The 14,685-nt window shown below is 42.6% G+C and overlaps 1 protein-coding gene across 1 annotated transcript in view; it reads left to right on the forward strand.

The window, feature by feature from the left end:
* dnah1 (dynein, axonemal, heavy chain 1) overlaps positions 1–14,685 on the forward strand; it is a 437,548-nt gene that overhangs the window by 314,685 nt on the left and 108,178 nt on the right. Inside the window, exons 60-62 of the mRNA XM_060835044.1 lie at positions 4,603–4,752; positions 6,895–7,055; positions 10,365–10,590. Coding sequence (XP_060691027.1) covers positions 4,603–4,752; positions 6,895–7,055; positions 10,365–10,590 — 537 coding nt within the window. The remainder of the gene's footprint in view (positions 1–4,602; positions 4,753–6,894; positions 7,056–10,364; positions 10,591–14,685) is intronic.

Raw genomic sequence — 14,685 nt, forward strand, 5'->3', positions numbered from 1 at the left:
AGTGGTGGACAGGGTGACTGAATTAGGGAGGAGCTGAAATAACACTTTTCTGATAACATGTTCAAATTTAGAGATTAACTCAGAGGCGAGTTTGTGGAAGGTTGGCCATTTCACTGATCATTGGTGAATTCCTACTTATAGTATACTTGCATTACCATGAATAGTAGAAAGTGATTTTTCACCTTAGAGAATTCCAGATGGCCTCCTTCTTCCAAGATCGCAATTTCCCTTCCCACGTGGTCAACAATGCCCTCCAGCGCATCTTCTCCACTTCCCGCACTACCACCCTTGAACCCCACCCCTCCCAATGCAACAAGGACAGAACCACTACCCCTGGTCCTCACCTTCCACCCCACCAACTTTCGCATACATTGCAACATCCTCCGTCTAATATGTTCGACACACGCTGCAACCTTGAACATTTCTTCTGCTGCCTTCATCTCCGAGCCCACTTTTTCAATCAAGATTTCTGCCCACCCACCGAGGACCTGTTCTCTCACCTCCAACACACCCCTTCCAGCTGGATACCCCATGCTGGCCTGTTACCCACAGTTGATCTCTTCATTTCTAACTACCACCGTGACATCGACCACCTCAAACTGTCCACCCCTCTCACCTACTCCAACCTCACGCCCTCACAACGTGTCACCCTCCGCTCCAACTCCAACCTCACCATCATTCCCACAGACAAGGGGGTTGGCATGGTAGTTTGATGTATGACCTCTACACCACTGAAGCCAGGCGCCAACTCGCAGACACCTACTCCTACTGCCCCCTCAACAATGACCTCACCTCCCATCACCAAACCATTATTTCCCAGACTACCCACAACCTCATCAACTGAGGATATCTCCCACCCAGTGCCTCCAACCTCATCGTCAGTGAACCTTGCACTGCCCGTTTCTACCTCCTACCAAAGATTCCCAAACCTGATTTCCCCGGTCGACCCATTGTCTCAGCCTGCTCCCGTCCCACTGAACTAATCTCTCCATATCTTGACAACATCCTGTGCCCCTTAATCCAGGAACTCCCTACCTACATTCAGGACACCATCCACACCCTTCACCTGCTCCAAGATTTTCGTTCTCCCGGCCCCCACTGCCTCATGTTCACCATGGGCATCCAGTCCCTGTACACATCCATCTGCCACGATGAAGGCTTCCAAGCCCTCCGTTTCTTCCTCTTTTACGTCGCTCCCGGTATCCTTCCACCGACACCCTCGTCAGCATGGCTGAACTGTTCCTCCCCCTTAACAACTTCTCCTTCTAATCCTCCCAGTTCCTCCAAACCAAAGGGATAGCCATGGACACCCGCATAGGACCCAGCTTCATGGAACAGTCCATCTTCTGCAGCCCCCTCCCCCCCCCAGCTGTTCCTTCGCTACATTGACTGTATCAGTGCTACCTCATTCTCCCACGAGGTTGTTGAACAGTTTATCAACTTCACCAACACCTTTCACCTGACTTCAAATTTACCTGGACCATCTTGGACACCTCCCTCCCCTTCCTGAACCCTCCATCTCCATCTCCAGCAACTGACTAACCATAGACATCTACTACAAGCCCACCAACCCCCACAGCTACAAAGACTATCCTCCTCCCACCTACCTCCTGGAAAAATGCCATCCTTTATTCTCAATTCCTCCACCTCTGCTGCATCTGTTCCCAGGATGCCCAATGCTATCTTAGAAAATCCTATATGGGCTCCTTCTTCCAACTTTACAATTTCCCATCCCACATGGTTGATGATGCCCTCCAGCTATTCTCCTCCAATTCCCCCACCACCGCCGTTGAACCTCACCCCTCCCAAAGCAACAAAGACAGAACCCCGTCCCAGTCCTCACCTTCCACCCCACCAATCTCCACATACATAGCGTCATCTTCCGCTTTACCATGAATACTCATTATATTAAAACTTTTAAAATGAATCCTTACTCCATGATAAATCCAGCAGCATATGAGAATCTTGTGGAACCCAGTATACATTTCCTTAAAGGTATAGTGCACCTGCCAACTTTATATATTTGTGTCTGAGGTCAGAAGTATCCCTTAGAAAGGGAGCAAGAGAATGGCACTCTTCATAAAGACTCAGAAACATCAAGGATGAGTCAGTGATATGAGAATAGATTCATTGAGAAATGGGAGATGATCCAAGAAGAGAGTGGGGTCAAGCATACGGAGGAATGAAATTGTGGGCGGGGAGGTGTCTCAGGGAGAAAGGGAGGACACCCCATCTTATCCCACATCCAACACCCCAACTTGGCACCACCCTCTTGAACTGTCTTACCTGTCCATCTACTTTCCCACCTATCCCATCTACTCCAACCTATCCCATCTACTCCAACCTATCACCATCACACCCCCACCTTCATCTACCTATCGCATTCCCAGCTACCCTTCTCCTAGCCACACTCCCACCCATTTATCTCTCAACCCCCATGTAGCCCCCACCCCACATTCCTGATGCAGAACTTACGATTGAAGTGTCGACTCTCCTGCTCCTCAGGTGCTGCCTGACTGGCTGTGCGTTCCCACAGGGTTAGTTTCCTAGACCTCCTGGGGGGGGGTGAAGTAAGAAACTGAAAGATCTAAATAGTGGCCTTGGTACTGTTGCATGTGTGTCCATCTTAGGCTGTTGGTTGGCAGAGTCCTTTGATAACTCTGACTTCACCTACTACATTTCAACTCTCCCTGATATGAGTGATCTTGGACCATGTCCCTTACAAGAAGGGAGAACTAGTTGACCCTGCAAAGTCAATCATGTACAGCACTGAACACAAACATGAACATTAGGGAGGCAATGGTCTTGTGGTATTATCACTGGAAAAGCACAGCAGTTCAGGCAGCATCCGAGGAGCAGGAAAATCGATGTTTCGGGGAAAAGCTCTTCATCAGGAATAATCCTCTTGCAAGGATGCCTGCCTTGAAGAAGTTTTCCTCCTCTCTCTCCAAGCTTTATTCCTGATGAAGGGCTTTTGCCCGAAACGTTGATTTTCCTGCGCCTCGGATGCTGCCTGAACTGCTGTGCTTTTTCAGCATCACTTTAATCTAGAATCTGGTTTCCAGCATCTGCAGTCCTTGTTTTTACCTGGTATTATCACTGGACTATTAACCCAGAGATCTGGTAAAATTCTGGGAACGTGGATTCAAATCCTGCCATTGCAGATAGTGGAATTTGAATTCAATAAGAAAATCTGGAATTAAGAGTCTAATGATGATCATTACTCTGTTGTCAATTGTCAGAAAAACCCATCTGGTTCACTAATATCCTTCACGGAAGGAAACCTATCATCCTTACCTGGTCTGGCCTACATGTGACTCAAACCCACAGCAATATGGTTGACTCTTAACTGCCTCCTGAGCAATTAGGGATGGATAATAAATGCTGGCCTAACCAGCCTACATCCATGAATATATTTTAAAAAGAATGAATTTTTATTTTTGTAGAAATAGGTTTTAACTCCATTATCAATTATTCTCAACCAGAAGGTTGTCAGTATTTTTGTACTTTCATTCAGCTAGTCTTTCTAAGTAATGAGAATGCATACAGGAATAAAGTGAAACCAATGTAATGTGAAACACTTTCAAGTGAAAGTTAAATTTGAAGAACACCCATGCTATCAATAAATCTTAAGCTAATAGGAATGGAATTGGGTCGGAAACTTGTGGTGTGATGCAGCCTGTATATATCTTGTGTATTAACTCAGGAAATCTGACTAGAGAGAAACATTCAAAATAGAGCCACTACTCATATCGTACATAGGCTGGTCCCAACCCAGCACAGACAGTTCTAATTAACCCGTTCAGAGATGTGATGACATCTGAAAGGTGAGCTTGACCCTGGGCCTCTGGGTGGAGACAGTACCACTGTGCGACAAGAGAGCCTATAATGCATCACAAGAGGGTTCAAATGATGAGTTATAACTGAGCAGGCCATTGCCAGTTACCGAGGGGACTCCTATTCAATGAGTTCCATGAGGAGAATAATTAGTGCTCCCTGCGGCCTTATAGAGGTTACCACACCTCTTTTCAAGCAATCCAATGCTGCATTTTCTGCTGATGGTGTGTTTCACCACGGAAAAGCTTCCCCTGTTGCATGATTATGTGTCTCCCAAGCACATCTCCAGGATTTTAAATTTAATTTTAACTGAAATCATGTGGAAGCCCACAAAAAGCAAGAGAACAGAAGTGTTCACACCTCTCTTTCCACTTACTAAACTCTGTTTCCCTCACAAATATTGCCAGATTCAGTGGACATTTCCAGTATTTTCTGGTATCACGTTTCCAGTATCAGCAATATTTGCTTTTGTATACTGATTATACGTACAAATAACCTGGTTGTTGAAAATTCTTAACTTTGCATGACAACGTGCAAAATTGAATTCAATGAATTCCTCTTATTGCATTGATTTCCAGGTTCTAATAGCCGCTTAACTATCCTCTGCGAATGACTAGACCAGAGTGTTTGCATGATGTAAGCCTACACAATATCATGCACTACAATTTTCCACTTAGTCATGTGAGGCCAAAATCATTTGAGAGCAACAGATAGAGCTCCTACTTCTCGACAGTCATAATTTGACTTACCTCTTGTTCACTTTAGGAAAGAGATCAAGGATTAGATATTTTCAAGATAACTGACCGTGATTTCCTACGAAGTCTGGAGAATGCCATCCGTTTTGGGAAGCCATGTCTGATGGAGAATGTGGGAGAGGAACTGGATCCAGCCCTGGAACCTGTACTATTGAAATTGGTACAAACAAAACAGCAAATACACACTGGTGGAAAAGTCATTTTGTAATGCCGAACTTGAGTGTTGTTGAAAAAACGGCAGGCTGTCAAAGGATAGTTGGAAAATACAAATTTCAAATGGAGTGATAATTTATACTACATGCAAAACATGTGTTGATTGACTAGTCAAGTCTAACTGGTTGAAGTATTGCCATGGAGAATGCATCAGGGAACTAATGTCTTCACACTTTGTTTAATCAGTAAAGGCACGATATCTGATGTGTTCTTTTTACCTAAAAACACAGGCTTATGTGTAAGTCCACCAATAGGCACCCCTTTCTCATGCAACGTAAATTTTCAAAGCTAGCATTCTTGCATCTGTCCTGTTGAGTGCAAGACAAAAATCTTCAATTACATGCCTTTTTTTTCAGCATAAGTGGAAGTGTTCTGATTGCATGTTCCCGGCACATTAGGTCATACTCACCAAGAACGTATGAGCAGAAAGTCATACATTCCAGCTATTAGTTGTCCATTCATAATGAGTATCACACACAATCTTTCAGCCTGTACCACCAGCCCATGTGGTCCTATGCTTGGAACTACGCATAAGTGGTCATAAGACCACAGCTTTAATAAAGATACTCAGTTGATCAATAAAATTAATTTCTATTAATTTCTAGATAGAATGTTTTCTTCGTTTAAATGAGATATTTGTTTTTTAAAGAAAGAAACATCCCATTTCAGAAGGTGCAATGTATATACTCGAGTAATAGTCAATCTCATTTAAGAGTTTTGGCCAAAAGAATCTGACATTTTCCGCGTATCCTATGTGAAAGTTAACCCTAGCTCTTCACAGATAGCAGATCAACATTTATGAGTCAGTGTGCTAACCGTCAAGCTCTGCTCCAAGTTTCTAGTCTGCAGGTCATCTCGCTCTACCCTTGGTCTTCCAGTCCATCAGCTGTTGCACTGTGCTCTGGTTTTACTGCAATTCATTGTGTTTTATTTCTTTATTTGTTTAAAGATCAATTGGGCTTCTGGTAATGATACAGTATGAATTTTGGTGGACATGAATTTTATCCAGTCAAAAGTATTATCCATGTAACAGGGTAAAAATAATGACTGCAGATGCTGTAAACCGGATTCTGGATTAGTGGTACTGGAAGAGCACAGCAGTTCAGGCAGCATCCGAGAAGCAGTAAAATCGACATTTTGGGCAAAAGCCCTTCATCAGGAATACAGGCAGTGAGCCTGAAGCGTGGAGAGATAAGCTAGAGGAGGGTGGGGGTGGGGAGAAAGTAGCATAGAGTACAATAGGTGATTGGGGGAGGGTATAGTTAACCCTATAAATTTAACCTTAAAAACTAGTCAAAAAATGTGACCACTACTCGAGTATATATAGTATATTATTAAGTATTGCCACAGATTCAATAACTGCTTGTAGTATAGCACCAAAGCATTTACATTGAGTTCGTAAACCAATGCATTTACACATATTTATTACTTAATTAGAATGCCCCACTTTGTTTACCAAACTGAGATGGAACAGTTGTCTCCTAAGAGCTGCACATTCATGCAGCTGTACAATACACCGAAGTTTGCATGTAAGCCATGCATATTTTAGCCCCTCAAGTTTAGGCATATGCAGCCAGCAAAAAAAACAAGATCTGTGGAGTGCATGTAAATGAATTGGCCACACATAACTAAAGAGAATCAAAAGATGGTATCTGATCAATGAATGTGGAATCTATGAAGCTCATTTTCATAGCTGGGTGACTTGCACAACTTGTTCAACTATTTTAGAAACTGTCCGGATTTGACTTACATTGTCATATTAATATTGTTTTAATTTTATGGAGTCACATTAAAACAAAGGAAACATGCAGCAGACATCTAATCTCCCACTCCTTCACTGGAAGTTGCTATAATGGCTTAGTTGCATCCTCAGAGGCAGTACAATTTTGTACTAACTACATCTATTGAGTGTATACACAGTTGCATTCTTTCACCACCATTTTTAATGTTGTACAGGATATCTTTGGTATATTTGTTGAAATTAATGTCAACTAAAACTTAAAATTAAACAGGGCAAACATTTGAACAGAGACTTGTGTGTAGGATGTTTGATCCAAGGCTCATCAATGCTTTTTCTTCTGCTTTTCAGACCTACAAACAGCAGGGCAGTACAGTCATAAAGCTGGGAGATTCTATCATTCCTTACCATGATGATTTTAAAATGTATATCACCACCAAGTTACCAAATCCTCACTACACTCCTGAGATATCAACTAGGGTGACTCTCATTAACTTCACACTTTCTCCAAGGTGAATAACTTGGTCTTTGTTATATTGATGATACTGCTGCTCTTTGATGCATTTTAAACATCATTGTAACTTCAGATGCCAGACAGAAAAAGGAAAATGATTTCCCCATGCCACGTGCACAGACTCTCCAGGCACTTACACTACTATTGTGTTTCCTTTGTCAGCAATCATCTTTTCTAAACCATCTGCTCTCAGACAGTCAACTGGTTACACCCTCCTGCCTTCTAGTCTCTCTTAGGATTTATGGACTTTTAGGAGGCAAAAATTGGTTAGAGATGGTCAGCATGGTTGTGTGCAAGGGAAATCATGTCTCACAAACTTGATTGAGTTTTTTGAGGAAGTTACCCAAAGGATAAGACCATAAGACCATAAGACATAGGAGTGGAAGTAAGACCATTTGGCCCATCGAATCCACTCCGCCATTTAATCATGGCTGATGGGCATTTCAACTCCACTTACCCACATTCTCCCCATAGCCCTTAATTCCTTGTGACATTAAGAATTTATCAATCTCTGCTTTGAAGACATTTAGCATCCCGGCCTCTACTGCACTCCGCGGCAATGAATTCCACAGGCCCACCACTCTCTGGCTGAAGAAATGTCTCCATATTTCTGTTCTGAATTGACCTCCTCTAATTCTAAGGCTGTGCCCACAGGTCCTAGTCTCCTCGCCTAACGGAAACAATTTCTTAGCGTCCACCCTTTCCAAGCCATGTATTATCTTGTAAGTTTCTATTAGATCTCCCCTTAACCTTCTAAACTCCAATGAGTACAATCCCAGGATCCTCAGCCGTTCCTCGTATGTTAGACCTACCATTCCAGGGATCATCCGTGTGAATCTCCACTGGACAAGCTCCAGTGCCAGTATGTCCTTCCTGAGGTGTGGGGACCAAAACTGGACACAGTACTCCAAATGGGGCCTAACCAGAGCTTTATAAAGTCTCAGTAGCACATCACTGCTTTTATATTCCAACCCTCTTGAGATAAATGACAACATTACATTCGCTTTCTTAATCACGGATTCAACCTGCATGTTTACCTTTAGAGAATCCTTGACTAGCACTCCCAGATCCCTTTGTACTTTAGCTTTATGAATTTTCTCACCGTTTAGAAAGTAGTCCATGCTTGTATTCTTTTTTCCAAAGTGCAAGACCTCGCATTTGCTCACATTGAACTTCATCAGCCATTTCCTGGACCACTCTCCCAAAATGTCTAGATCCTTCTGCAGCCTCCCCACTTCCTCAGTACTACCTGCCTGTCCACCTATCTTCGTATCATTGGCAAACTTCACTAGAATGCCCCCAGTCCCTTCATCCAGATCATTAATATAACAGCTGTGGCCCCAACACTGAACCCTGCAGGACACCGCTTGTCACTGGATTGATGATGGCAGAGCTGTAGATGTTGTTTATTTGGATTTTCATAAAGCCTTTGACAAGGTTTAGCATAGTAGATTAATTAGTAAAGTTAAGTCACATCGGATTCACGGTGAGCTTGCCAATTGGATATATAATTGACTTAACGGCAAGAGACAGAGAGTGGTGGTGGAGGGCTGCTCTTCGAACTGGAGCACTGTCACCAGCAGTGTTCCACGGAAATCCCTTCTAGGTTATATTTTGTTTGTAATTTGAATAAATGATTTGGATGAGAATATAGATGGCATGGTTGGTAAGTTTGCATATGATGGCAAAATTGGTGGCATAGTAGACAATGAAGAAGGTTTTCTAAGATTACAAAGGGATCCTGATCAAATGGGTTAATGAGCTGAAAAATGGCAGTTGGAGTTCAATCTGGATAAATGCAAGGTATTGCATTTTGCTACAACAATTAATGGTACGGCCTTGGGTAGTTTTGTAGAACAAAGGGACCTAGGGGTGCAGATACATAATTCTTTGATATTTATGTCACATATAGACAAGGTGGTTGAAAAGGAATTTGGCATACTTGCCTTCTTTGAGTATAGGAGTTGGGAAGTCATGTTTAGGTTGTACAGGACATTGGTGAGGCATCTTCTGGAATACTGTATCCAGTTCTGGTTGCCCAATTCTCAGAAGAATATAATCTGGCTGGAGAGGGTTCAGAAGAAATTGACCAGGATGATGCTGGGTATGGAAGGTTTGAGTTATAAAGAAAGGCTGGGATTTGTTTCACCGGAGCATAGGAAGTTGAGAGGCAAGCTTATAGACGTTTATAAAATAGTGAGAGGTATAGATAGAGTTAATGGTAATTGTCTTTTCCTTAGAATGGAGGATTTCAGGACTGGGGGACACATTTTTAAGGTGAGATGAAAAAGATTGAAAAATGGCATGAGAGGCAATTTTTTTACACAGAGGGCGGTTCACATGTGGAATGAACTTGCTGAGGAAGTGGTAAATGCAGATACAATTACAATGTTTAAAAGACATTTGGCTAAGTACATGAATAGGAAAGGTTTAGAGGGATTTTGGGCCAAGAGCAGGCAGGTTGCGCTAGTTTAGTTTGGGATTGTGTTCAGCATGGTCCGGTTGCACAAGAGGGTTTGTTTCTGAGCTGTATGACTCTATGGCTCCCTGACTCCCTTACATTCCCTGCCGCTATTTATTCCATTCTGTCTTGCTCAAGTGGTTTTGAGTATGGAATAGGATGCATCAAGTTATGAGTACTGCTACATGCTGTGATATTGGCTCAAATTTTACTAGTACATCATAGGCCCCACCACTAAGGACCAGGGAAAAGATCTTCAAGCAGCAAACAACTAAGAGTCGCCACTGCAACTGTTGTTCAATTAACAAATGTCGCTTTCCTTTCCAAGCTGCCACTGAACCAGAGACTGCAAGGAAGTGACCACCCATTCTGGGGTACCCTCAAAGGGCTAGTAATAAATTTTTTGCATACTATCAATTTAAGAATATTCTTACTTTCAACTGTTAATCTAATTTGTAGAATTCATGGGGAACACTCTTTCTGTTCCTTTCCTGCCTTTGTAGAAAGCAGACCTGGATATCGCATTTCTCACATCAGTGACAAATTTTCTTGTTTCTGTATACTGGTGCACAAATTTTAATTCTATCTTTCAGCCCCTTCAAGCATAAAGAGGATATTAAAACTTCAGTTACCATGCTTTGATTTGGTCAGTTTGCTTGTTTTTATGACAGTGAAATTAGAATTAAAGTAATATGTCAAAAATCTAAATAATTATGTTCCTGATTCTGTCTCCCAATGTGAAAATGTAGAACCTTACTAGATTTTAAAAACATAATAAGAGTAATTATAATTAGAAAATCACTGGATTTTAGTATGGAATTTCTAAAATGTATCTTAACATCGCAGTGGTCTGGAAGACCAACTCCTGGGTCGTGTGGTAGCACAAGAACGTCCAGATCTGGAAGATGCCAAAAATCAGTTGATCGTCAGTAATGCAAAAATGAGGAATGAGCTGAAAGAGATAGAGGATCAGATACTCATGCGCCTGAGCACCTCTGAGGGCAATCCTGTGGACGATGTGGAATTAATTAAAGTGCTAGAAGCATCTAAAGTTAAAGCAGGGGAAATCAAGGTTAGTATCAGTAATTCAATCTGGTTAGTAGTAAACATTTCAACAGCTCTCAAATGCAATATGAGAAACATTAAAGCTTCTACACACATACATGCTATTATGTGGTACACAGTTATGGTGTAGTGCACAATATAACACACATGAGACACACAAAAGGAACACACAGATGCAACAGTAGACTTCTAAGTTGCTATAATGGGTCTTCCATGTTGATACTAAAATTCATTTATGTCTGTTCAGAATCAAATCCAGTACTTTTAGGATTCCAACACTGAAAATATTTCCCAAGCTGGGCAGCATGGTGGCTCAGTGGTTAGCACTGCTGCTTCACAGCACCAGGGACTTGGGTTTGATTCCACCCTGTGATGATTGTCGATCTGGAGTTTGCATATTCTCCCTGTGTCTGCCTGTGTAGGTTTCCTCCTGAAGTCTAAAGGTGTGCAGGTTAGGTGAAGTAGCCATACGAATTTGCCCATAGTATCCAGGGATGTTTGGGCTAGGTGGATTAGCTCTGGGAAATGCAGGGTTACAGGCACAGGGTAGGGGATGAATCTAGGTGGAATGCTCTGCAGAGGGTTGGTGTGGACTTGGTGGGCTGAATCCACACTTTAGGAATTCTATGATTATAAGTTTGGATCCAAGTTGCTCTGAATGTGGATAGGTTGAACTGAAGCAAAATTCATAAATTTTAAATTCAGTTCACAACATTGATTGAAATACAGTGTTACAAATTGAAGGATGAAGATATGTATGAAAGGTTACCAATATGAACGTAAAAGCAGAAATATGATTGGAAGGACAGAGGTATGAATGGAAAGGTGAAATAATGATGAAAATGCAGTGATATTAATGGAAGGATGGTGATATTGCTAGAGTGGTGATACCAATGTTAGTACAGTGCTACTAATTAAAGAATAGTGATAGCAGTAAGTGCACAATGATACTAATTAAAAGATATTGATATTAGTAAAAGTAATATATTTATGCTTTCTGCAATTTTGTAACAGTTTTATGGGATGCAGGCATTGTTGGTTAGGTCAGCAATTGTTGCCCATCATTAATTGCCTTTTAGAAGATGGTGCCACCTTTCTGAACTGTTGCAGGCAATCTAATGCAAATACACTCACAGTGCTGTTGGGAAGGTAGTTTCAGGATTATGATCCCGCACTAGGGAGCGAACAGCAATATAGTTCCATGTTAGGATGATGTGTAATTTGGAGAGAACTTGCAGGTAGAGATGTTCCAATACACAAGCTCTAGGTGGTAGAAGTCTCAGGTTTGAGAGGTGCTGCAAAGCAGCTAGTAGATAATGCACACTACTGCCAAAGTGTATCTTTAAAAGAAGGAATAAATGTTAAAGTTAGTAGATAGATTTTTGATCACGAGAGCTGCTTTGGTATCAAATGTCTTGAGTGCTGTTGGAGCTGCACTCATCCGGGCAATGGAGAGTATTGCATCCTCTTCTGATTTGTGGATTGCAGGTGGTGGACAGGCTTTGGGGAATCAGGTAATTAGTTACATGCCATTTAGTTCCAAGTCACTAACATGTTCTTGTAGCCACACTACAAGCCTGTTTTTGGACTGGTAATACCAGGATGTTGATAGTGGGTGATGCCATTGAATGTCAGGATGAGATGGTTGGTTCTCTCTTGTTGGAGATGGTGTTTTGGCACTTATGTAACCCAAATGTTACTTGCCACATTAGTCCAAGTCTAGATGTTCTCTTCTTGCAACAAATTGGCACAGGTTGACTGCTTTACAATCTGATGAGTTGCAAGTGACATAAAACATTGCACAATCATCAGTGAAAATCACCACATCTGACCTTATGGAGGGAGGTCATTGATGAAAAAACCCAAAGATGCTTGTGTAGTGATTGTAACGAGGTTAGCCAGGTGGACCTCATAATATATCAGTTCCCTGATTGAGGCTATTAATCTGGACCCATCAGGGAGCCCTGGTTGACAAATGAGAACAAAAGTGTCAGAGATCCTGTTCATTCAGAGAGCTGGCTCTACCGAAGCTGGAGCAGTGCCAAGGACTCCCAACATGTAACCAAAGGGTGACTCGGTGACTGGATACTAGCCTCTGTGGAGTTATTCCAAAGACATTACTCTGAGAAACGCCTGCACCGATATGAATGGACTCTGAGATGATTGGCTTCCAACAGTCTCAAACATCTTCCTTTCTGCTGTATATGATTTCAACCATTGGAGGGATTTCTTCCAATTCCATTGGTTTCAATTTTGCAACACTTGATCTTCCATGTCAAGAGCAATCACCTCTCACTTTGCTTCTTAGATTCAGCTATTTTGTCCCTGTTTGTATGAAGACTGTAATGAGGTCAAGAGATGAGTATCATAGGTAAAACCCAAAATGAGCATTAATAAGCAGGTTATTGCTTTGTATACACCACTTGATAATTAATGCGAAGGAGATATCTTATGGATCTTGTTGACAGCAGTGGAAGAAGATGTGGCATTAGAGATACATTGAACATTCTGACCACCACTTCTGAGCAGTGTATACTATCACTGGCCATCTCTCATCTGCACGCATCCATAAAATCCGAGTGACTGTGGCTGTACCTTTGTGGCATCATGAAGGCAACTGTGGCTGTAAACTCCACATTAGATTTCTGCTCCACATTTGTTGGACATTATGTTGGTCCTGGGCTTCCAGATGCATGTATTTTTCATGTGGCTGCTCTTAGTGCCACAGAGGCATAACAGCTTCGGTGACTGGGTCCACTGAGGATGGTTCCAATCAGCCTCCATGGGCAATATCAGAAACAAAACAGCTTCTCAGTAATGTGGTCATTCAACAGTCTCAGTGCGCACAAATAACATTTGAACAGTGTCCTCCAAACACTGGGACATAGAGACCACCAAAAAAGCCAATGGAATATTTCTATTTGGACCTTACACATCATTGCCTGGAATTAGATATATGTTGTTGAAGCTGTTTACATACAGTAGAAAATTGTAATTGTTGTACCAAACATGAAAACCTTTCACCCAACCCACATTAACTAAGAGAGGCAGCAGTGTATTTAGAACAGAATAGAAGATCCTTTATTATCACATTTTCTCCAGTACAGAACAATAAAAAAGTTTTACAATGGTTGCTTTTAATGGCACCATCTTAGGTACAAGTTTTACAGAGTAAAAAAGTGTTGTTACATAGTCAAAAAAAGAATATAAATTAGCATGAAACAGTGGAATAGTCCAGAATGATAATAAATTACCATCAATGCTTAAGTTCCAGTTCCAGTCCATGCCTGCAGGCCCCAGAGCAAGAGGGTACACTGCCTCCATGTGCGGCCTCGATCCAGGATTCGCTCCGCTGCCATTCCAGGAATCGGTCTTTGGCTTTGCTGCCACCACGGGACTCAACCCTCACTTGCTCTGCTGCAGGACTTGGCCCACACTCGTTCTGCAGCAAGACACAATCTGCTCGCTCCATTCCATCGCAGGACATGGCCCACTTGGTCAACTCCACCCCAGGACATGACCTGCTCGGTCCATTCTGCCATGGGACAGCCCATTCAGTCTGTTCCACTTCGGGGTATGACCCACATCTGCTCTGCCGCGGGACATAGCCAGCTTGCTCTTCTCCAGGACTCGGCCTCCACCTGCTCTGCTATGAGACCCAGCCCACACTCATTGTGGGACCCAGCCTGCTCTCTCTGCTCTGCCATGGGACTCAGCCCACTCTTTCCATTCCTCAACTCCACTCTGCAGGTTGGACGGTTCCCACTGGAGAGAAAGCGCAGACTGAGTCCCATGGCAGGATGGAGCGAGCAGGTTATGTCTTGCCGCACAGCGAGCGTAGGCCAGGTCCTGCAGCAAAGTGAGCATGAGCTGAGTCCCGCTGCGGCAGCAAAGTGAATGGGCGATACCCAGAGCAGCAGCAGAACAAATCCTGCATGGAGGCTGACACATGGAGGCAGCATAGCTGCACAGTCTGGGGCCTGTAGATATGGACTGGGATTGGAACTTAACTACTGATGGTCACTTATTATCATTCTGGTCTTTTCCACTGTTTCATGTTAACCTTTTTTTTCACTGTAACAAAAATAGTTTTTTGCTCTAA

This window comes from Hemiscyllium ocellatum, chromosome 14 (genome assembly GCF_020745735.1).
Source record: "Hemiscyllium ocellatum isolate sHemOce1 chromosome 14, sHemOce1.pat.X.cur, whole genome shotgun sequence".
NCBI classification, from domain to species: Eukaryota; Metazoa; Chordata; class Chondrichthyes; order Orectolobiformes; family Hemiscylliidae; genus Hemiscyllium; species Hemiscyllium ocellatum.